Here is a 23,382-nt window from a genome sequence, read left to right as displayed (position 1 = left end):
CACTTAAACCATCCGGGAAATAACAGAAGCACACCCCAGGTCCCTCCGCCGCATTTAGGTGAATCACAGATAAGAAGCAACCTCCTCCAGTCTCGTTGGCTGTCCTGACAGCATCCAGACACGGATGATGGAGGAGCAGGGCATTTCCTAGGAATTGATGACCCTGCCTGGGGGCGACAGCAGGCCAAGGGCCGGCCTGGGTCATCACTCACCCTGCCTGGGTGGGAGCCCCACACTGTGCCCTTCGCTGCTGCCTGCAGGCCAAATGCTTAAAAATCAAATTGCTGAGATGTGTTCTCCTCCTCCACGGAGCTTCCTCCTGCTGGATGCTTTAGGGCCCAGGGAGCAGGTAAGCAGGGGCTGGCAAGCATCTGCTCTCCTGGACAGCTTTGTGGGGGGTGGGGGTGGGCTTCTCCAGTGGGAGGTCTTTGAGAGCACTTGTGGGAGGAGGCCCTTGACGGCCTTGTTCTGTCTGCTCCCTGGAAAAGGAAAAGACTCACCATTCCCATCTCACAGATGGGGAAACTGAGGCCTAGAAGCAGTCTGTGCCGCACGCCCCAAGTTAACCAGCAAGTCAGGGAGTAGCAGCAGAACATCACAGGGGAGCCCAAGAGCCCTGCCTCCCAGGCCAGCGTCTCCCTCAGCTGTGTGACCTTGGGCAAGTGACTTCACATCTCTAAGCTTCATCTATTAATATAACTTGGGACTTGACTAATAGGAGTTAAGTGCCAGGTCTGTGGGGAAGAACCAGTGGATAAGATACATCAAGCGGTTTGCATGGATCCTGGCATAAAGCAGGTGCTCAATAAATGTTAAATTATTATTGTGACTATTAAAGCAGAGGACAGTCTTGAATTCCACGTCCACTCTGCAACAACAGTCTAAACGTTACTCAGCAGCACAGCCCCCTCTGCCAGCTTGGGGGGAGCCCAGAGGAGGGAAGGGTTAAGGCTGGCAGCAGGGTGGGGCCCTGGGGGCACACCTTGCTCTTATCCCTGACACCCTCAGTGACCTTGGCCCAGTCCCTCCTTCGCTCTCTCTCTCTGTCCTCAGGCTCTTTGTTCTTGATGCATCCAAACGACAGAGCCGGCTGCCTGCTAGCTGCAGTGAGAACCCACCCGGAGCGCACCCGGGAGCACCTGAAAGCCACGGGTCCCCCTGCAAGATGGAGACAGCTCTCCCCACAGGCCTGGGAGGCAGCCCGGAAGGAAACCTCCGGGGTGGGGGGCGGGGGGCGTTGAAGAGCCCCAGGGGGCTGCCCAGTGCGGCCAATCCCCCGGCCTCTGCCCTCGGCCCCTGCAGGAGTCCTCCCACGCCTTCCTCCCAGGCTCGCCAGGGAGTGAGGCCCCTCCTGCCCCCTACCCCGCACTCCCTCCGGAGCCGGCTTGGCTCCGTCAAAAGCAGGGCCCGTCAGGGTGGAGGCGGCGATGTGTCAGCTGGTATTCAGGCTCCGGTTGTGCGCTCAGATGGTCCCCCTCCCCGTCTCCCCAAATCCACCCACCCACCCCTTTACCCACTGCTTGGGGCCTTCTGGGTGGCATCACTTCACAGAGGGAGACCGAGCAGCAGCCTTGAGCCCCTGGCTTGTTTAGGGGGGCAGGGGGCGGCGGGGGGCGGACTGACTCACTTGGACCCCTCCCCTGGGGCCGATGGGGCAGCCCCCACACCCATGGGCGCTGGCACCCGGTCGGGCCCCCGGGGTTTGGGGAAAGGAAGCCGCAGCCCCGCGGCGCCTGGCCCGAGCTGGCTGAGATGCGCTCTGCGTGCGGGGACCCGCTGGCCCCCGGGCCGGGAGGCGATGTGTAGGTTGAGACCCCCGCCCCCCCAGAGCAGGCTCGCTCCCGCGGCCGCCCGCCGGGGCCACCCTGGCCGCGGGCCCGCCGGGACGCCCCTGCTCGCCGCGCCCCTCCCCGGGCCGTGGCGCGTCCCCCGAGTCTCGCAGTATTTCCTTCCTGCACCTTTAAGAAGACCGCTGCTCCGTGGTGGGATGGTGTGTTAAAGCCACACAGAGGAAGTTACGCAGCCCGGATCAGACCGGGAGATAAAAGCCCCGATGGTGATCGTGAGTGATGGCAAGAGGATTTAGCCTCGGCATTAACTTGGAGTGGAGTGCAGGGGGGCAGTGAAGCGCCCCGGCCATCTGGCCCGCGCCGCGCCCCGGGGGGGGATGCCCCGGCGCCCCGACGAGCCGTCGCGAAGCCCACCCGGGCCGGGGGCTGCCCGGTGCCCGAGAGCGGGTCCTCTCCGAGCCGCCCAGGGGGCCCCAAAAGTTTGCACTTGTTAGCGGCGACCTCCAGCTTGGCCCCCGGCGGGCGATGCGGGCGGCGCGGGCGGCCCCCTCCCCCGGCCCGCGTCTCCGGGACGGCTGCGGGCGGCCCCCCCGGCGGCCGGAGGGCTCCCCAGCCCCGATCTGACGGCCACAGCGGCGGCGGGGGAAGGAGCAGCAGCTCGCAGCCCTCGGCCCTCACCCCCACCCAGCGCCAGCCAGACGGGGGAGGCAGAGCGCCGGAGGGTGGCGGCCTCCCGGGTCTCCGCTCCTGGGAAGCCGCTCCGAGCCGGGGTAAGGCGGGCGGGGAGAGCCCGGGAGGCGAGCGGGGTGCAGGTTGGGGGTGGTGGTGGTGGATATGCTGCAGCTTGGCTAGCCTGCTTTCATTTTTAAAGGGCTTCGGTGACCGCGCAGGCTTTCCCGGGGCCCGGGAGCCACTTAGCAGCCCAGCCGAGGCTCGGATACAAAAGTTATTGGTGGCGGCTGCTACTAGCGGAGGACCGGAGTCGCTTGGAGAGGGGTGTGTGAGTGTGCATTTGTAGCAACATCTTAAAGGAGTAGCTTGTCTTTCGGGGCTGGCTTTTTCCCCACCAGGGTCTTTTCCCATCGTTTGTGGAGAGAGTGGGGCCGGAGGGTGGATGTTAAGAGAACGCCTGGATGTGTCTGTGGAAAGGAAATGAACCCTTCCTTCGCGCCGTTCCCCTACCCCGATTGAATCGCCACCCTCTAGAACCACCCCAATCCCTGCCATCCCCTTCCCCTCTCGGAAAACTGGGGAAATGTGTTGAGTTGTACAGAAAAAGTCTTGCGTTCCGGCCGGCGCTAGAAACTTCTTTCGGCGCCTGGAAGGGGTGGGCTGATGGGGAGGGTTATGCGCCTGGACCGGCTCGGGGACACTGTGGAGTCGAACCTGGAGCTGGGTGGCGCGCGGACGGTGGGAGCAGGGGCCGCGGGAAGGCGGGAAGAGGACCGCGGGCTCGCGGGGTCCGCCGGCTCCGGCTCCCGAGTAAGTTGCCTGCCTGGGGGCTAGGGGCGGCGGCGGGGTCGCTGCCAGCTGCGACGCTGGGCAAAAGGATGCGAGTAATTGCCGGGCGCTTTGCTCGGCGTCTCCTAATTAGGGGAAGAGGTGCCAAATGAGGGAGCCCCCCTCGGCGCCCGCCCGGCCTTTATTAAAGGTGTGGATTATTAATTGCTCCGGGGCTTGCACTCAACTTCGGAAAGACAAAAAGCGACGGAGGGATTGCCGGGCACCTTCCCGTTCGAGGCACGACTCCTGCAGCCCACCCGAAGCGCGGACTCTGAACCCCTGGGGTCCACGGCGGGGAGCTGACCCCCACCCCACCAGCAGCCCCTTGCCGCAGCCCCACACTCCCAGTGGAGGCCTCCTCGCGCCCCACCCGCCGCACTCAACTTTTCGGGGTTGCCTGGGAGCTGAGGGGGCTTGGGGCTTGGTGGGGAGTAAGTGGGCACTCGGAGCCCGAGAAAGCTGCTGTTCCGGGGCTGGGGCACCGTGGCCGCCGGCAGTGGGATGCTCGTCCGCGCGGCAGCGGTGAGCGGGGGCACCCATAGGACCGGCCGGGGTTGGGGGGGTGATTAGAGTTGGGAGGGTGGGGTGGGACTGGAAGGTGACCCCGACCGCATCTGAAGGTAGACTTCACCCCTCCTTCCGCTGTCCCGCTGGGAAGGAAGAAAGAAACTGGGGTGTGGGCTGGGTCCCGGGAGAACCCTCAGCGCCCCCTCTCCAGGGACCACCTCTAGGGGTTCCCCACCCACCAGGCAAGTTTCCCAGAAGGCGAGGGCCCAGCCGGTAACTCGGGAGGAGCTTGCTTCGAGCCCAGCCAGCTCCAGAGGCGCTAATTCAATAAGACAGAGAAATCTGAGTTCAGAAATCCTGGTAAAATCTAATTTTCGGGTTTTAATACCCTGGCTATCAGCCCCTCCCCCTCCCCTCCCGTTCCTGAGGACTCTTAAAAGAAAATAAAGCGCATTGATTCTATTTGTTTCTGGGAGCTGCAGTTTCTTAATAATATCAGGTGAAGATTTATTTTCCAAGGAGAAAACAATCTACCGGGACGCAACCTCTTACTCTTGAAATTTCCCATACTGGCTTCTCTCTCCTCGCTTTCCACCTCGCTGTGCCGAAGACTCTTGCATCTCTCCTCCTCCCTTTTTTTCCTCTTTGGCAAAAACCGACTGTAATAATATTCTCGTGCTGAGCTCACAATTCCCTTATGGTGCCAGCAACGCCCAATTGACTGACTAGTTGTAAACACAGTTATTGCCCCCCTCCCGGGCAGATTTTGTCATTGTTGGCCCCCCACCCTCACCCCATTTTACAGGGAATGCATGGCATTTAAGCCAACAGAACAGCAAAGCAATTAATGAATTTGCAAGGCGTGCTGCCTGGTGGATCTGGCGGGCCTCCTGGCCTCCGGGCCTCGCTGCCTCCCCGCCTCCCCGCGTCCAGCAGCGTTCAGGCTGGGAGCATCACTGCAGATGAAGGAAGCCTCAGGCTGGATGGGTCCTCCCTGGGAGCCGACAGCCCTGATACGGGTGTCCCGGGTGTCCCGTATCAGGAGCGCCCCACTTGGGAGTGAACAGTCGGGAGCCCGCGGCTGGAGGAATTAATTAGGGACGTGCTGTTTTCTGGGCAGCAAGAAGCTCAGATAGAGGCATCCAAACCTTTGCCGGCCGGCGCTATTTTATTTTTACTACATTTTCTCAGGTTGTAAAAATAGTCTCCAGGCGGATTCTTTCTGAGAGTTTTCTAGCAAGGAGCACATTCAAGGCCAGGCGGGCTCTGTAACACTGTTTCTCTTGAAACAGCCAGAGGTGAGATGTGAAAATGTGTCCCCCTGGCTCCTCATTCATCTCCATCAAGAGCCCTTCAGCCAGAGAGAGGGGCAGGGGCTGCCTTAATGCAGATTTATGATGCCCCCAGCCTGGAGCGTTGGGACCTAGGCTGGGGACTCCACCTGGGGAGGAGCTGAGCAGCCAGCCCCCATTTGGACAGTGTCCCCAACCCTCTGGTTTGTCATTTTGGGCAGGAGTGTGTTTGTGTCTGGATGGAGAATGGAGGATCATGGAAACGTAGTTAACTCTTCAGGACCTTCTAGACACAATGGCTGAAGAGTCAGGTGAGCGGTGAAGGTAGCATGGATGCTGCAGCAGTTTGGGAATTTAGATGCAACAATCAGAGACATAATTACCAGAATTAATAACACACATGGCTCTGCTGTGACTCATTGCGGTAACCTTTGCCCTATTTATTGGCTATGTCTTTTTGGCCAGGATCCCTCACTGGGGGACCAGATTCTCCTGGTGATATAGCAAATGTCTGGGAACATATCACATTACTGGAGTCGTGTTTTTTTTCACTATGTAATATTCATCTTACTTATATCTATTTAGGGCTTTTAAATAATTACCAGTAGCTTAAAATAGTAAAGCAATAATCATAATGGTGACCTGTTTATAGACATACTCTCTAAGGATGACTGCGAAATTTTGGCCTCGATCAGAAAAATCTAATATGACACACCATCGTCACTTCCGTCAAAGTCTTTAACATCCCTAGTTCCTTACAGTTGAAAATTAAATTCATCATTTCAGAATTTTGGAGACAGAGTTATTAGCACGTGGTTCGTAACTGTTGGCCACGCATGGACCATTCTTTATCTGAGCCTGTCCACACAGCCTCATCGACACCTATAATTACAGCCTCATCTCTGCCTTCAACGGTTTTGACATTTTGACTTGTCAGTCACAGTATTTTAAAGCCACCATTCCGTCTCGGCTCCTGGGGCTGTTTTAGAAAGTCACTGACCCCAAACAGGGACACTTCTGCTGACCCCAGGACCCCCAGAAATAAGGAGAAAGCGCATCGCCTTCTTGAATAATATACCCCGTCTCCAAATGTGCCTTTCCGATATTAATGAAAATAACCCAGTTTTCTCTGGAGACCTTGCTAATGCAGCTTCGTGTTTTGCACGTTTTGCCAGAGAGCTTTTGTTCTGCATCTTTATCCCCCTCTTTCTCTATTTAATTTGTTGCAGGTGTTGTTGCTAATGAGCTCTCTCTCCTCCCTTCCTACAATGAAAGACAAGCCAGACCCAGGGTACCTGGATGGATTGGGAGCTGAAGTCTCAGAAACTTCCTTATAAGTTGCCGATGGCTACCAGTCAAGGTCAGCTGGCCCCATTAGTGCCTGTCCCCACCAAAGCAGACCCAAATAAGCTGCTCCCCTGTTAACACCTCAGTCGCTTTTTTTGTGCTCCAGTCCAGCTGCGTGATTGTTGTCACTTTCAGCTCATATGAAAAGAAATCTCTTTCATTGGTCCAAAATGCCAAGTCCAGTCCCATAGAGGGAAGGAGTGTGCAGCTAACAGGTACGCCGCCTGATTTTGTTTTATCTTTACAACACAGGCCAGAGGGCGGTTGTGCAGTTATGTTGAGCACACATCACACATGAAAGGCCCTTTAAAGAGCTGAATTGATTGGAAGGACAAAAATTAAAAGCAGTCCGATCCAGCCTCATGCCAGATCCCTGTGGACTCTCTCCGTCTCCCATTTCCATCCATGGTCACAATTGGAGCGTCTGCCTGATTTGATCAGATTCACCTCTGGGAGAGGGGTGATGCCAAGGTGAGGAGGACGCCAAGTTGTGGGCAACTTCTTGATCTGCCCATCAGCACTCCAAGAAACGCTGGCTCTGGGTTTTCCACGTCGGTCTCTTGGAAAAACCAAGTTTCCTCGCTGTTTGCAACCTGGCAAAGTCCCTGGGACATCCGGCCTCCGTCGCCCGGTAGATGTGGCTTTTCCATGCTGAGGCTGCGCATCCCGCCTGAGCCAGTCACCGCCTCACCGGGCCCCCTGTGGGCCGTGCCCCTGGGGACTGTGCCGCCATGCTGCGCCTGCTGGCCCTCCTCCTGCACTGCCTGCCACTGGCCTCCGGGGACTACGACATCTGCAAATCCTGGGTGACCACGGACGAAGGCCCCACCTGGGAGTTCTATGCCTGCCAGCCCAAGGTGATGCGCCTGAAGGACTATGTCAAGGTGAAGGTGGAGCCCTCCGGCATCACATGCGGAGACCCCCCGGAGAGATTCTGCTCCCACGTAAGTCAGCCCCCTGCTGTGGCCTTCGCTCAGGCCAAGTGGGTGGGGGTGGGGGGTCTGGGCCAGACCCCTGGGATGGGCGCGCAGAGAGGGAGGACCCGGATGCCAGGCTGACTTTCCCGCCTGTAGGATTGGGACCCGTCTCTGTCCCGCCTTGGAAATGCGCCAGAGCAAAGGATGCCCTGAGGATGCTGGGGTCACGTGACACCATTCTTTGTGGTGGGGAAATCCTTGGCCAGGTGATCGCTGGATCCTCTCCTCTGGGGAAAACCACCAAACCACCGTAGTCACAGTTACCCAGCCTTGCAGATAAGCCCCACCTCCCTTGTAGAAAGTCAGCATCTGGGCGAGCAAGCAAGGTGCTATTTGCAAGATTGCACTCTGCCCTCCCCCTGTTCATCCCTTCAGGGGGCCACCTCCTGGTCCACCCAGTCCAATCCAGCAAGCAATTTGCCAGGCAAAGAGAGGCCAAGCGCCCTTTGCAGGGGAAGGTTTGGTGGAAGCACAGAGGGATTTGTAAGGGAGGAAGGAAGGGATCCGATCAGGGTGGCTGGTGAAGACGGCACCCTTTCCAATTCCATCACGATGTGCGGTGACCACAGTCACTGGTTAAGTCGGGGAAGGAGGCTTTCAGGTAGTGTCTCTTGAGTCTCTAGTTAAAGAGCCACAGGGTATATCAGTACTCCATTAACAATAACAATAATAACAGAGGGGGTCATTTATGCCAGCCCCCGAGTGTGGGGGCTGAAAGTTCAATACGAGTCATTCCTTGGAGTCCTCGCTCAGGTCAGCTGGGTTGATTCTCTGTCACACAGTTTCAGGCAGCGACCTCTGGACTGGTGGCATCTCTGAGCTGCTGTCCCATAAAGTGTGTACATTCAGCACACACTCAGGTCACTCTAAGGAGTTAGTGAGCTAGTTCACCCTAAAATGCTCAGACTAGGGTCTGGCACAGAGCAAGTGCTCTTAGATGTTAGCTATTGTCATTCCCATTGTACAGATGGAGAAACTGAGGCCCAAAGTCACAGCCCGGGAAGTGGTAAAGCTCTGATGCGAACATCTGGCTCCAGAGTCACTGAGCTGATCTGCCTCTCAAAAGATGCCTTCCGCTGGGCAGAGCCCTGAAGGCCATGGGCCAGGCAGGAGGCTGGACAGGGAAGCCAGGCTGCAGAAGCCACAGGAAGGGCTCGGTGTCATCCTTGGGTGGCTGCTGCCTCCATGTGTCCTGGGGGAGCCTTCAGCACTCTGGGTCTATGGATGGACTGAGTGGGTGTCCCTACCGGGCTCCTAAGGATGGCTCAGTCCCACGGGGTGCTTGGATCCTATCCCAGAGCGGTCAGCCTGGGAAGGTAGGTTCCCACTGGGACGGTCAGTAGTCAGGAGGCTGTCACTGTGGGTGGTGGGCGGGCTGGCCGGCCCCAGCTGGGGAGAGAGGGAAACATGGAAGGAAAAGGCAGCGCAGGGCCAGGAGCCAGAGACTGGCTGGTCCTACGTCATTGAGGACCCCAGGACTTCACTGGCTCAGGGATGGGCAAGGGGGCTGGCCCCTGACGGTCGGGGCCAAGGTCAGCACTGGGGGAGCCCAGCTCTGATCCACATCTCAGGCTGAGTGCCCGCTCCAGCTCATGTGAAGACTTCTCCACTCGACTCCCAGAGCAGAGTCAACCGCTGCCTCTTGTGTTAGAGTCTTGACTATATTTCTTCTTTTAAATAGTCATCGTGATCTTAATGTGCTGGGGGTGGGGGCATGGAGTGGGTGGCAAAGTCATGAATCACTGGACCAGTTTCTGGTCAAGGCCCGAGGAGTGGGGATGACCATCAGGTGCAAGGCTGAGGCCCTCTCCTGGCCAAGGCTGGCTCAGGAAGCCCTGGGCCCTGGGTCTCCGCCCTGCCCCCATTCTCACACAGAGAACCCAGCACAGCTGCTGGGGTGGGCTGGTCACCCCACCCCAGTCCTGATGCTGCCCAGCCTGGGTCCTGGAGCCCTGGGCTGTGGAAGGACCTTCTGTCGCCTTCCTGTCCTCTCCTGGGAAGATGGTGAGGAGGGTGGTGGTGGATAAACGGCATCTCCACCTTCCTCTGCTAGGTGGGTCCTCGGTGTCCCAACACCAGCCTGGTGGACTTAAATGTTTCATGATGGGCTGCCATCCGGCTCTGCCTTTGATCACGCATGTGCAGCCAATGGGGCTGGGGACACCGCCCAGGCTGCTTCTGCAGGAGGAGGGGGTCACATCCAGATGGATTCAAACCCCCGCCTCGCTATTTACCGCAGCTTCCCTGAGCAGGGTCTGTGCGTGTCTCATTAAATCATCTCCAGGATGCTCCAAGGTGGTGACTGTTCTAATCCCATTTTAGGGATTAGAAAGTATTGGCTAAATCCCGCCAAGGTCGCTCGGTCTAGAGGGCAGGCCGGAAACTTGTGCACAGCCAGGCAGGGCCTGTGCTTACGCACCAGGTGGCTCAGCCTTCCCTCTCTGAGCTTCTGTGAAGTCGAGATGATGCTGCTGAAGGCATGTTAACAGTGCTGGGGAGAGGACACAGCCCAGCCATGTGAGTCCCGGCACATAGTAGGTGCTCAAGGTGTGGTAGCTGTTGTTTGCTTGTTATTGTGGCTTTTATGCCCTCTGCGGTGTCCAGCCCTTTGCTTCTTTGCCCCACTCCAGCCTTGAGGGTGCCTTGCCCTGTATTCCTAGTCTCAGGGCAGCAGGCAGTTGGATATGTGCTCAGGAAGCTATTAATTCCTCTAGCCTTGGCCGGTGGTTTTAACAAGCCACCAGGGGGCGCCCTAGTGGTACCCAGGCGGTCCTCAGCCCCACTTGAGCCTCAGGATTGCCCAGTGGGTCCCTGTTTCCTGGCATCCCTCCTGCGGTGAGTGCTGGGCCTGTTGCAACATCCATCCAGAACAGAGCGTGAGCCCTGAAGCATCCTGAGGGTGCACCAGGGGCCAGGGGTGGGGGTAGGGGGGCGATTGCCCCTTGCAGGCTTCAGCGTGCAGACTCTCCCGGCCTTGGACTCGTTGTCCTTCCGCAAGGCCACCTGAGACCTGAATTGTAAATTCCAGCCCGGTGAGGAAGGGGAGGGAGGAGGAAGACCAAGATAAATGAATAAATAAAAACCTATTGGCTCTAAATGCACAATGAGAATTAATAGGGCTGAGCTCTCAACCAAAGATTCTTGGGCAAGGGCGAAATTTCAATGAAGGCTGCGGGAGATGGCGGGCACCCTCCCACCTCTGACTCCCAGTGCCTGGCCGGAGGGGGCCAGCCTGCTGAGTCTGCAGAGTGAGAGAGAAGGAGGCAAAGGCTTCTCAGCCTCTCGCAGGACCCCTTGAGGATGCGGAGCAGCCCCACGGCGCTCTGAAAGAGAAGTTGCCCATCAGCCACCTGCACAGCCATGAAAGGAAGGGGGAAACCTTGTCCTTGTCCCTTGAGTCTCAGGAGAGAGATGGTGAGGAAAGAGAGCTGGGGGCACAGACCAGGCAGGTGATGCTGAAAATGGCCCTACTGCTGGCTACCCACTCACTACCCAAGCTGTCCTCCCGAGATGCACCTTGTTAGAAATACTGGGTCCTGGGCACCACGCCCCCCAGACCCATGAAGCCAGAAGCTGCATTTTAACAGGAAATTCAGGTAATTCAGATGCACACAACGTATGCACTGAGGAACACTGCCGTACGTAATCTGTCAGTGATGGGTGATACTTATTATTGATGATGAGCAGGGAGACCTGCGGTTCCCACAGGACCTTTGCAGCGTAAGGGGGTGTCACTACTGTTGAAGGAGAAAGGCAGACAGCAGGAGGAGCAAGGGTCCTGGAGTGAGGGGTGAAGCTGGGAGCTCAGATTTCTGAATGTTGGAGACCCAGAGGAAGGTTCTGGAAAGGTGTCATGCTATCCAGACAAAAGCTTCAAGCCTGGAATCCAAAAACCTGAGCTTGCATCCCGGCTTTGCTGCTTATGGGCTGAGTGATCTGGGGCAAGTCTCTGAGACTCCGTTTCCCCACCAGTAACGGGACGTGATGATGGCTGCCTGCCCACCTCTCCAGCTTGCTGGGAGAAGAAAGTGGTTCTCTCAGCGTATCAGCAAGTGCTTAGAGAGTTCTGCCAATTCTCTCCTAGTATGAGGCTTGATAGTGCTGTTGATCCAGTCTTGAGCATCTTGACTTTTCCATGGTGAAATAGGTGAATGTTACACATTTCATCTAAGGAGACTTCAACACACAGAGACTCCAGGGTCTTGACATACAGGAAAACCCAGAGCACGCGTGTTTCTCAGAAGCTGCTTTGCCTTCTCTGTGCCTCAGCTTACCCAGATAAAGAACCAATACCACCCCCATCCCTCCCCCAGGGGGTCTGCTGGGGTGATAACTCAGGTGGCAGGTGGGTCCTGGAGACTTCAAGCCCTTCCCCACAATGACATTGAACACCCCGTGCAATCAAGGTCACAGATACCCCGCCTTCTGCCAGACCATGATGTTCATGAAATGTTTCCATCCAGCGGCGCTGAGGTCACCAGCACCAAGCTCACTGGCCTGGGTCCCCTCTCCCCCTGCGTTCTGGCCCCAAACCCACGGAGGACAGCCTGGGAAACACCCTTCTCCGGCCTCCCCCTTTCTCCCCATCACACCCCTCCTGTCCCGTTTCCAGGGCTGACCTCATGCCAGGCGCAGCTGTCACGGGGGAGGGGGGGAGTAAGATAACTCTTGCAAATCTAAGTAGACAATGAGAGAAACAGGGCAGGTGTTCAGGGTGGCAACCAACTAACACTGAGGGGGTGAGATGGACGCCTGGTGTAAGGAGCTTGCAAAGGATGAAGGTGCATCCCCTCCCCACCCCGACCTCTGGCCCCGCCCATCCCTCCCAGCTCCAGCTTCCCGCAAAATTTTCCCACCTCCTCTACCCTCTATCTGGAATGTCTTTGCTTCCTTCATGTCCGAGGCTTTTGCGCTTACCTAGATAACCCAGGCTCCTTTTTCAAGGTTCAGGCTGGAACTCACCTTCTCCAGGAGGCTTTTCCTGACTCCCTAGCCCAGGCGGGTTAAAAGACCTCATCTGACCGCATCCTTGTCATTTAAGCTCACAGATGTGGCCTCCTAGTTAAGAGCTCAGGCTCTAGAGGCAGAGAGGTAGAGGTTGGAATCCCCTGCTGTGTGACCTTTGGCATGAGGCTTAACCTCTCTGAGTCTCATTTCCTTAAATAGGGCTATTGATAGAATACACATATGGATGCTCAATCCATGCTCATTATTCTACGCCTGATGTTTGCCTCCCTACTGGGCTGGAAGCTCCTCGGGGGCATGGCTGCTTTGTTCATCTTCGCATCCCTCCCTTTCGGTTCAGTCAGTGTTCAGCAGGCATTTACTGAACCAAAGGATGGGTGGGTGGAAGGACAGTGTGATCCAGGAAGGCTTCTCAGAGGAGGAGATATTAGGGCTGAGTATTATAGGAAGAACTAGGGTTTCGATCAGGACAGAGGAAGCACCCAAAGCCTCCACTTCTCCCCATTTACGCCCCTGTTCTGTGAGGTTTTCAATCAGCTGATAGCAGGAGCTCTGTCCTTACGCAGGAAGGGATTTTGGAAACTGAGCTTCACCCAGCCCTTAGTTAAAGCCGCTCAGTCTCTTGAAATGCCCGAGGCAGGTCCCAGCCTGGGACAAGAATAGTTCCATGCATGACATCTTGTTGCTTGGTGAAGCCTCCTTCCCGGGGAGCAGACTAGTGACAGGATGGGGACAGCCCTGCCTGCTAGGGCCCCGAGGCTGAAATCCTGGCCTCTTACTTTTTCAAGGGAAGGAGTTTCGGTCCAGACACCCCAAGGAGGGTAGGGGGCAGAGCCTCTGGAGTGCCTAGGGGAAGGGAAAGGGCTTGGAGGAGACATCATTCCAAAGAGTGTCAGACTTAGAGCTTCGAGAACTTTCCAGTTTATGCACCCCACCTTCCCCGGGCTCATCTGCCTCTCTACATCCCCTGGCCCTGGCTTTTCACATATGTTCATTTTTCTGCTTCAATGTGCGTTTAACACAAGCTGCCTCAAGTTCCACGTGTGATGATGAAGCAGGGGGTGGATGGATGGACAGACAGGCAGGCGACCCCGGCTGTGGATGAGAAGTTGAGGTCAGGACCGGGTGAGTGGGAGCTCATCTCATTCCCTTCTGGGCTGTGGGACTTTGGATAAGTCCTTCATGCTCTGAGCCTCGGTTTTCTCATCTGAAAATTGGGCTGATGCAAAACACGATCTCAAAGGATGGTTGTCCGGGTGAGATGAGACAAGGGATGGAAAGCCCCTAGCTGGGAGCCTGGTGTAAAATGAAGATTCCCAAAAAGGGATTTTTTTTTTACCCTCAGTCTAGAATTTAGCTTGAGAGACACAAGGAGTAGAAGTAGACATTAACAGAAGAGGAGCCCAGGAACCCATTGTGTGAGTGTGCTGTGGAGCAAGCACCAGCTGCTGGCAGCGTGGCGGGGCCCAGGGAGTGGGTGTCAGGGCAGAGAGAGCAAAGGATGTGGGCCGGGCGGCGCTGGACCCCGCCAGAGTCTCCGCGCGGCAACAGCCCCTTAGCCAGGTTCCCCCAGCTGTGCAACGAGGTTTGGCTAGTGTGCTTTGGGATTCCAGAGGTGGAGGGCTGGGCACCAGGGTGGTTTGTGACCTTGAGGGGTTGGAAGGATTCAGAAGAACGATGGTGGGAGCAGAAGGAATCGCAATTCGGAGGTACAGGAAGGGGGTCCAGGTGACATTGGGGGAGAGCGTGTGGATGAAGGGGAGGGGACAGGCCACTTGGCCTGTTGGTTTCATCAAAGCCCCTGCCCTGTAAGCCTGTGGGCGGGGCTGTCACTGTGCCCTGGATGGAGAAATAGACCAAGGCTCCCCAAGGCCCACTGTTGGTGGAGCTGGGATTCAGCCTTCTCTGCCTGGCTCCTAACCGCTTTCTAGTGTCAGAGGGATTAGACCAAGGGTGTCAGGGGAAGAGGGGCGGAGGAAAGGAGCACTGGGCAGGCAGAGACCGACCCGAGGAGGCCCACAGGGCATGCAAGTCCTGGAGCTGGAACGGAGCTTGGCAGGCTCAAAGGAGCAGATGCCAATCTGCAGCCCCTCCCCCTTACCAGCCAGCCATCACCACCCCAGGAAGGGGGTCCAGGCTGTGTTCCTGACCAACAGCCCAGACCCCAGGCTCTCCTGCCTCAGGCCTGGCTAGGTCCCACCTGGCCCACGAGGAGGCCTGGCTCCTTCCTGGAGGGAACCAGAGTGATGGAGAAACTGGGAAACAGCAGATGATGCATGGTTCTGTTCGGCTTTGGTTTCCAGGTTCTGATTTTTTTTTTTTTCAATCATCACAGCAGATTTGCTTAAATATATGAAAATGTGTTTCTAATTCCCCAAGCACACACCAACTGCTGTCAGGGTGGCGGGGGCCAGGGAGTGGTGTGTCAGAGCAGAGATAGTGAAGGATGGGGGCTGGGCGGTGCTGCACCCCGCCAGCCCCTTAGCCAGGTTTCCCCAGCTGTGCAGCGAGGTTTGGCTAGGTCAGCCACTTCATCCAGCGTCGCTGTGCGATCGTAGATGCGTTCTCAGAGTTTGGGGAAAATCTATGCCGGGGTTCAGACTTGGTCAAAACTCACAAAACTGGGGGCTCCGGTGCAGATAGAGGGGCTCTGAATGCATTTCCTGTGCTCAGCACAGCACTGGGCTTTTTTTTTTTTTCAAGTTCAAATCCCTTTATTATAGTATTCTATTAAAAGAAAATCAAAACAAGGAAAAAGAAAGCTGAGTGCTAAAGATATAATTGTACATCACATCATTTCCCTTTGGTGTCTACTCCTAAATTCTTTTAAAAAATTTTAATTGAGGTGTAATTGACATAGAACATTGTATTAGTTTTAGGTTTACAGCAGAATGATTTGATATAGGTATGTATTGCAAAAGGAGGGACTTCCCTAGTGGTCCAGTGGTTAAGACTCTGCCCTTCCCATGCAGGGGGCGTGGGTTTGATCCCTGATTGGGGAACTAAGATCCCACATGTGGCCAAAAAAACAAAAAACTATTACGAAAGAATTACCACTCTAAGTTTAGTTTATGTCTATCACCACATACTCACAGTTACAATTTTATTTTCTTGTGATGAAGGCATTTTAAAAATATTTTTTAATTAAAAAAAATTGCAATGATAGTCACATAACATGAAATTAACCATTACTTTTTTAAAAGTTGGGGTAAAATATATAAAACATAGAATCTGCCTTTCTAGCCATTTTAAAATGTACAGTTCAGTGGCATTTAGCACATTCACAATGTTGCGCAACCAACATCTCTATTTCCAAGACACTTTCATCATTTTCTGAAAGGAAATCCCATCTCTATCAGCAGCCACTCCCCACTCCTCTGTCCCCAGCCCAGCAATCATTAGTCTGCTTTCTATCTCGAGCATTTGCCCATTCCAGACACGTCATTTAAATGGAATAAGACAAGGTGTGACTTGTTAATCTGGCTTCCTTCACTCAGCATCATATTCTTGAGCTTCATCTATATTATAGCGCGTACCAGTACCTTGTTCCTTTTTCTTGCTGAATAACATTCCATCGTGTACTCTACCACATTTTCTTTATCCATTCATTAGGGGCATGTGGATTGTTTCTGCTTTTTGGCTGTTATGAATAATATTGTTATGAACATTTATGTACAAGTTTTTGTGTGGACATATGGTTTCATTTCTCTTGGGGCTATACCTAGGAGGGGAATTGCTGGGTCACACTGGGCTTCCCTGGTGGCTCAGATGATAAAGAATCTGCCTGCAATGCGGGAGACCTGAGTTTGATCCCTGGGTTGGGAAGATCCCCTGGAGAAGGGAATAGCAACCCACTCTAGTATTCTTGCCTAGAGAATTCCATCAACCGAGGAGTCTGGTGAGCTACAGTCCCTGGGGTCACAGAGAGTAGGACACGACTGAGGAACTAACACACACACAACGTGGTAATTTTAGATTTAAGTTTTTGACCAACTGCCAAACTGTTTTTCAGAACAGTTGCACCATTTTGCATTCTTACCAGCACCGTTACAAGGGGTCCAATTTCTCCGAGTCCCTGCCAACACTTGTAACTTTCCAGTTTTCTTTTTTATTATAATGGCTAACCAGTTGGTATGAACTCGTATTGTATTAGGGTTTTGAGGTGCATTTTTCTGCTGACTAATGATGCTGGCATTACGTTCTCACGGGCCATCTGTACGTCTTTGGAGAAATGTATATTCAAGTCTTTTTGCCCAGTTTTTCATTGGGCTGTCTGTTGGTTGTTGAGTTGTAGGTGTTTTTTTAATATATTCCAGATACTAAATCCTTATCAGGTATATGATTTGCTAATATTTCCCCCATTCTACAGATCATCTTTCGCTCTCTGGATTGTGCCCTTTGGGGTTTTTTGTTTGTCTGTCTGTTGAGTTTTCTTTTTTCTTGGCCCTGCTGGGTCTTTGCTGTGGCAGCGTTTGGTAGCTGGCCTCCCAAGAAGTGTCTGAGCGGTACCTTCAGGGCGGGTGTGGCCTTAAGGTCAGAGTTTGCTCTCTGGCCTTTGAAGGCAACCTCTCCGCCTGTGTGCAGCCTCCCGTGACCCAGTCCTGCTCAGAGTCGGCTCTCGTAGGCCTTGGGCCTTCTAAAGGCCTCTGCCCCGACCCGCCCACAAGCCGTGGTTCTTGCTGTGGCAGCGCCATGGAAGGTGGACCAGAAGGGGATGTTTGTGGCAGGCGGGCCAGGCCGGGGGGGAGGCAGGCTGGTGGGCAGAATGTTAGGGGTCACCGCAAAGTCAGCCTTGGTGGTCACCTTCCGCCATCAGGAGTGGGGTGTGTGTGGCCCGAGCCCAGCCCTCAGCTGGGAGCTTCAGGAACCAAGAGCTGGGGATACACTCGTGTGTCTCATGTCTCACCGCCTGCTGGTGTTTTTCCTGCCCGCCCCCCCCTCAGGATTAATCTGCTATTTCCTGAGGCCTCCCTGTGCGCCGGGCACCCTGCAAAGCACCGTGCGTAGCATTTGTGTCTGTCCACAACACGGGGGCTGCTGCTGCTGCTAAGTCGCTTCAGTCGTGTCCGACTCTGTGCGACCCCATAGACGGCAGCCCACCAGGCTCTCCTGTCTGGTATATTGCAAATGAGGAGAGGGAGGCTCAGAGAGGTGCAGAGTCTTACCCAAGTTTGCACAGCAGTGGCAAGGCCAGGACCTGTCTCTGGGGCCTTGGCCACGGTCCCATTCTGCCTTGTCGAAAGTCTGACTGGCTGTCCGCGGGGACCCACGGTCCCAAGGTGCAGCCCCGGAAGGGTCACCTCACCTCTCAAGGTCTCATGGGTAGGAAGGAATTAAATCCGAGTTTATGGGTCCCTCAGATCTACGCCTGGGGCTTTCAGAGTTGCCCCCTCCTATTAAAGGGCCCTGGGCCCATCTTCAAGGACCAGACACCCTTCTCTCGCAGCAGTTTGTCCTGGGGGCTTTGAGACCATTAGGACCCCCTCGGTCCCTCCAGCTCCTTCTGCTGCCTGAGTTGTCTGTCCGACTCCAAGTGTCAACCAGGGAAATAAAAGGAAATGAAACTCGACCTGGGCATTGCCCCTCAGTCGTAGCAGAAATCTGACAACAGAAATCAGTTGTCAGGCCAAAGGTGAAAAGGAGGTGAATGAGAGATGGAGCCTTGGGTAACCTGGGGCCCCCCCATCAGCCGTGGCAGCGCCCCCTCTACCTGAGCCCACAGAAAACTCACGATGCCCATTCGGGGGACTGCAGGTCCTCAAATTGTCCCCTCTGGCTGGGGCATCTAGAGATAGCAAAGGCAGGTGACAGCGGAAGGAGAAGCCAGCAGGCCACAGGGCACACCCCCTGTCCCCGGCCCAGGCACGATCGAGAACCCCTGGCCAACGGCTCTGTGGCCGGCATCGAGCTGGGTCTGAGCTCCACACTGGATTGACTGCCAGGGGCTGGGTGCCCTCGGGTCTCGCCCCACTTGGGATGTAAATTCCCTGCCTTCCCCAGAAGGGGTCCGCGTATTCACCCTCCAGCACACTGCATCCCCAGATTCTGCTTCTGGCTTTCGGGACTTTGATACTTAGAGAGAGGAAGACGGAGAGGCGTGAAGAGAGCAGTAACATCCCAGGCACCTGGGGCCCCAGACGGGGTGGACAAAGGCAGTACCCCACCACACCTCAGCCCCCAAAGCCCAGGGCAGGGCCTCCTACTCTGGAGGGGTCACAGCCCCTTTGAGAATCCAGGGTGCTCTTCCTAGAACAATGCACACACACACACAGTTGCAAACCTCACAGGCTCCCCAGACCACTCTGAGTCCACCCTTGGGCCCCTGGGGTCCCTCTGGGAGCCCTTAAACTCAGGAAAACCACCGTTTGTCTTTTCGACTGACTGGTCCTGTTGTCTGAGCATCTTCTTGACCCACCTCTCCAGACCAGCAGTGTGCAGCTCAGTCACTCAGTTGTGTCCAACTCTCTGCGACCCGTGGGCGGCAGCCCATCAGGCTCCTCTGTCCAAGGGATCTCCCAGGCAAGAATACTGGAGTGGGTTGCCATTCCCCTCTCCAGGGAATCTTCCCGACTCAGGGATCGAACTCATGTCTCCTGCATCGACTCTTTACCACTGAGCCATCTGGGAAGCTCCTCAGACCAGCAACAGCTTACATTTAGTGAGTGCCTACTGCATACCGAGCCCTCGACCTAATGTAGCTCGTTGAACCCTCCGGGGACACTTAAGAACAGATCCTATATTTAGATCCATTTTGCATATGAGGAACCCAAGGCTCAGAGAGGTTAAGCCACTTGCCCAAAGTCACACAGCTTCTAAGTAGAGGAGCCTGGCGCCTCCACCCCCGGCTGCCTGGACCCAGTGCCCGGCTCCTAACCGGGCTGCTTAGCTGCCCTGAGGTGCCCTGAGTCTCTCTCACGGTTAGATTGAGGTGGTGGTTATGTGTGTGTGCGCTCATGTACATGTCGGGTGTACCGTCCCTGTCTGCCTCTCCTCCCCCAGCACACCCTGGCTGCCGGAGGAAGGAGGGCTGGGGAGGAGGGACCAGAGCGTTTTACCCACCCCTTCTGTCCTCTGAGACACCACGGAGTCTGCTAATCCACTTATTTGGTAATTCACTTATTTCATGTCTATTTGGCTGCGTGCGTGCCCCCACGTACCAGCTCCAGGGGAGACGAGATGGCTTTGCCTGGAGGAATCTGATCTGTTTTTTTCTGGGAAGGAGTGGAAAAAAAAATACACCCAAGAATGGACAATAATGGACCTAAAAATAGAGGGGAGTGCAGTGTGGGGGAGGAGGGGAATCGAGGCATCTGCCTGAACCGGGCAGTCCTCCCCCACCCACCTGAGGTCCCCAAGGGACTGGCTGCCTCCCTGCCTCAGGGAGGTGGGGGTGAGGAAGGGAAGGAAAGCGGGGCGGGGAGCCAGGGGCCGCCCCAAGATGGAGAAATGTCCCATCGCAGGGTCCTCTGGCCTGTGGCCTGGACCTTGGCTGCACATGGGAGTCTCCTGGGAAGCCTAATGGTTAACGCCTGGGAAGGGACCTACCCCCGAGAGTCTGATGTGGTTTGTCTGGGGTGCCCCCAGGTGAGTCAACATGAGAACCACTGTCAGGGTGTTTCCACAGCAGGAATGGGGGTTCAGGTTTGGGCTCTCTCTTTCTTTAGCTCCATGTCTCCTAACCCTTGGGACCCCTTCCTGAAGGCCCCAAACCCAGGACGGGCAGCTGGGCCTCCAGAGGAGTGGAGAAGGCAGGCCCAGGGAGCTGTGCAGACTTTTGGCTCCGTCCAGGCACCCCTACCACAGCTGAGCCAGTCAGTGGGCCCTCCTGGGGGCTCTTAACATCCCCCCAACCTGCTGGGACTGAAGCCCCACCACCTACCCCAGAGACTCTTGGGTGGGCTTGGGCTAAGGATTTATTCAAGCTTTCCAGGTGGTCCCAGGATACAGCCAAGTTTGAGAACCAAATTTCAGTCTTGGCCAGGACCACACTGATTCCCTTCCAGCTAGAAGCATCTTGTCTTTCAATCTTAAGTATCTTTTTTTATTTTTTATTGTTTTAATTCAAAGACCAGAGGGGAAGAGAGCTTGCTCTCAGAAGTTTCCTTACATCCAAATTTCAGGCACCCCATCCTTGCTGTGGCTTCCTGGGACTTGAAGGGCGCTGGCTCCTGCCTTGCCCTGTGTTCCCAGGTTCTTACCCTCTCTTTCTGGAAGGAGGCTGCCCAGCCAGAATCAGGGCTTTCCCTGCAGCTGCTAAATGTCAAGGCTGCATGCTGGCTCCAGGCCTCCCCTTTGGCCTTATCTCCAGCTCCCCACCAGGCTCCTGGTCCAACCCAACTCATTAACCCCTCTCTCCCCACGGCTCCTGCATGATTCTGCGGATCCTGCTACATCGGGCATCCTCCTCACAGCCTGGTCAGGTCTCCCTCCACCTGTCCATATCCAGTCCACCCATCCTTCTGGGCCTGTCCTTCTGCAATCCCACCTGCTCCAGAAGCTTTCCTGACCCTCCCAGCCAGTTCCCCTCCAGGTCTGTCATCTGTGCCATACTCTGAGGGATCACAACACAGTGGTCAGTGCTCCCATAAGGGGGACTTCCTGGTGCTCCAGTGGCTAAAACTCAGCGCTCCCAATGCAGGGAGCCTGGGTTCAATCCCTGGTCAGGGAACTAGATCCCGCATGCCGCAACTAAAGATCCCACATGCTGCAAGGAAGATCGAAGGTCCCACATGCCATAACTAAGACCCCTTGCAGCCTCACAAATAAATAAATATTTAAAAATGCTTCCATAAGGGGTAAAAGTGCCCAGGTTACTACAGATATGACTTTGAGTCAGTGCCTGGCCTCTGGGGGCCTCAGTCCCCTCACCTATAAAGCAGGAATGATGGTGACAGCTGGGCCGACATCACTGTTCACAAGCCCTTCTTTGGATCAGCTGTACCAGGCGTCCCAACCTGGCCAGGCATCTGAGTCACCGCAGCAGGTTTTAATTGGTTGGTTGGTAGGTTGGTTCATTTTCAATCTGGAGCAGAATTTCCAGTCTTAGGGCCCAGAAATATTCTTATCCCCCTCTTCTTCCCAAGGATTTTGACGGACAGCCAGTTCTGATGACTGCTTCCTCAGGGCCACCTTGCACACAGAGGACATTAGAGATCGTTGTCGAATAAGTGAAGGAGTAAATGAATGACAGCTTACAGGCTCAGCCTTGCCACTCCCATTCCCCCAAAGGGCTTCATCCATAGAGCAGTGCATCTGTCCAGGTATGCCGGGGGTGGGGCAAACCCAGACACTGCTTTCTCTTTCCTCTACCTGGCCGTTCCTGGACTCCTCAGAGACCAACAAGAAGAAACCTCGAAAGCCTTGACTTGTGGCTCTTGGTTCAGGCAGGTCCCATCCGTCTGGGTGCTGCGTCCACTCCCAACACCACCTTCCCAACGCGAAGGATCCAGAGAGGGGACCCACGACGGGGAGGGGAAGTCACTCTGCAAACCTTAGTTAAGCATCTTGCATGTGACAGGCCCCGGCCTGCCTTCACGGAGCACACAGTGGGGAGGGACCACACCGTAATTAACCGAAGAAGTCGCCAAGGAAAACTGATGAGATGCCCTTCTCGAGGAAGGGCACGGTGGCCGGCCGGGGTGTTGTTGGAGGAAGGGAGGGTGGCAGACACCTGCAGAGGAGGGGAGAGGAGGAGCTTCGGACAGAGGTGGAAAAGCCCAGATGGGATGGGGGTGGGCAAGGCTGAGCTGGTAAGGTTCAAGAAAGGAGGGGGAAACTTGAGGATCCAAAATAAGGTGGGAAGTTGGCCTCAAGAGGACCATAAAATGATCTGTTAGAGTTTTGCTTGTGTTTTAATTTTCTAAATTTATTTGTTTAGGCTGTGCTGGGTCTTCGTTGCTGAATGGGGTCTTTCTCCAGTTTGGGCAAGTGAGGGCTGCTCTCTAGTCGCGGCGTGTGGGCTTCTCATTGTGGGGGCTTCTCTCATTGCGGAGCACTGGCTCTAGGACCCTCGGGCTTCAGCAGCTGTGGCTCTCAGGCTCTAAAGCACAGGCTCAGGAGTGATGGCACACGGGCGACATGTGGGATCTTCCTGGACCAGGGATTGAACCCTCATTCCCTGCACTGGCAGGCAGATTCGGAGCCACTGGACCACCAGGGAAGTCCTGTATACATTTTGCAGACAAAGACATCCACGGCACAAAATTCATTTCATCTTCCCTAAACCAAGGACCGACGCTACACCAGGGAAGCAGGAGGGTAGCACAGCGGGCTCTTGACAGAGTCTATTATTTTCAAGCTTCTAACCCCAGTTCTGCCCTTTTCTCAGCAAAGAGATGTTGAATAGGTTTTCTAACCTATCAGTGCCTCCATTTCTTCCTTTTGAAAATTATTAGACCAGAGGAAAGGAAATTTCACCCAAAAAATCTTGGTCTCCATGCCTGGGGCTAAGGAAAAGACTCAGCAGGGAAGTTTAAAAAAGAAAAACGGAAACAAGAAGACAGGAGTGAAATAGGTGGGCGAGGCCGGCAGAGCCTGGACCAGCTTGGGTCTGGAATTTATGGAGACAGTGCTCTGGGGTGTCTCAGGAGCTGAAACACGGTGGGTGGGGGCAGTTCTCCAGAGCGGGTGGAGGTGGGGAGGCCAAGGGGGTGGCAGGGCAGGGGGTGGACAGGGCAAAGGTTAGGGGAGGCGGCTGCCAGGCTCGACAAATGGTCAACCTCAACCCACTGGGACCCTCCTGGGCTCCCCCCGTTTCAGCCGGTGTCCCCACCAGTCCTGGGCCTCTTTTGGGCCCCATGGCTCTTCAGCAGGAAAGCCAGGGGCAGCTTGCAGAGAGCCGGAGAGGGGCTCTGCAAGGCCGCGGGGTCTGGGGAGGGCGGCTCCCCTGGGCACCCCAGCCTGGCCCCTCGGAGGGGGCCACCCTGCCGCCCACCCCCACCCGGCACTGAATCCTCCAGGCCACTTTTTCTTCCCCCTCCGTGATAAAATATTCATGTCAGC

At 55.5% G+C, this 23,382-nt stretch overlaps 1 protein-coding gene across 9 annotated transcripts in view; it reads left to right on the top strand.

Annotated features, from left to right (window-relative positions):
- Positions 1–1,962: 1,962 nt before the first annotated feature.
- Positions 1,963–23,382, top strand: part of NTNG2 (netrin G2) — a 73,464-nt gene continuing 52,044 nt past the window's right edge. For 3 of the 9 annotated variants that reach the window (XM_081590831.1, XM_081590837.1, XM_081590836.1), the window contains exons 1-3: positions 1,963–2,062; positions 6,322–6,452; positions 6,692–7,383. In XM_081590831.1, coding sequence (XP_081446957.1) covers positions 7,171–7,383 — 213 coding nt within the window. In that variant the 5' untranslated portion in view covers positions 1,963–2,062; positions 6,322–6,452; positions 6,692–7,170. Of the gene's footprint in view, positions 2,561–5,313; positions 5,404–6,321; positions 6,453–6,691; positions 7,384–23,382 lie in introns of those variants that run through there. The other 6 variants (XM_081590834.1, XM_081590832.1, XM_081590833.1 and 3 more) reach the window with 4 other exon arrangements.

This window comes from Giraffa tippelskirchi, chromosome 4, assembly GCF_054371585.1.
Source record: "Giraffa tippelskirchi isolate mGirTip1 chromosome 4, T2T-mGirTip1v1.2.pri, whole genome shotgun sequence".
Classification (NCBI taxonomy): domain Eukaryota; kingdom Metazoa; phylum Chordata; class Mammalia; order Artiodactyla; family Giraffidae; genus Giraffa; species Giraffa tippelskirchi.
This window is presented reverse-complemented; position numbering and strand designations above follow the sequence as displayed.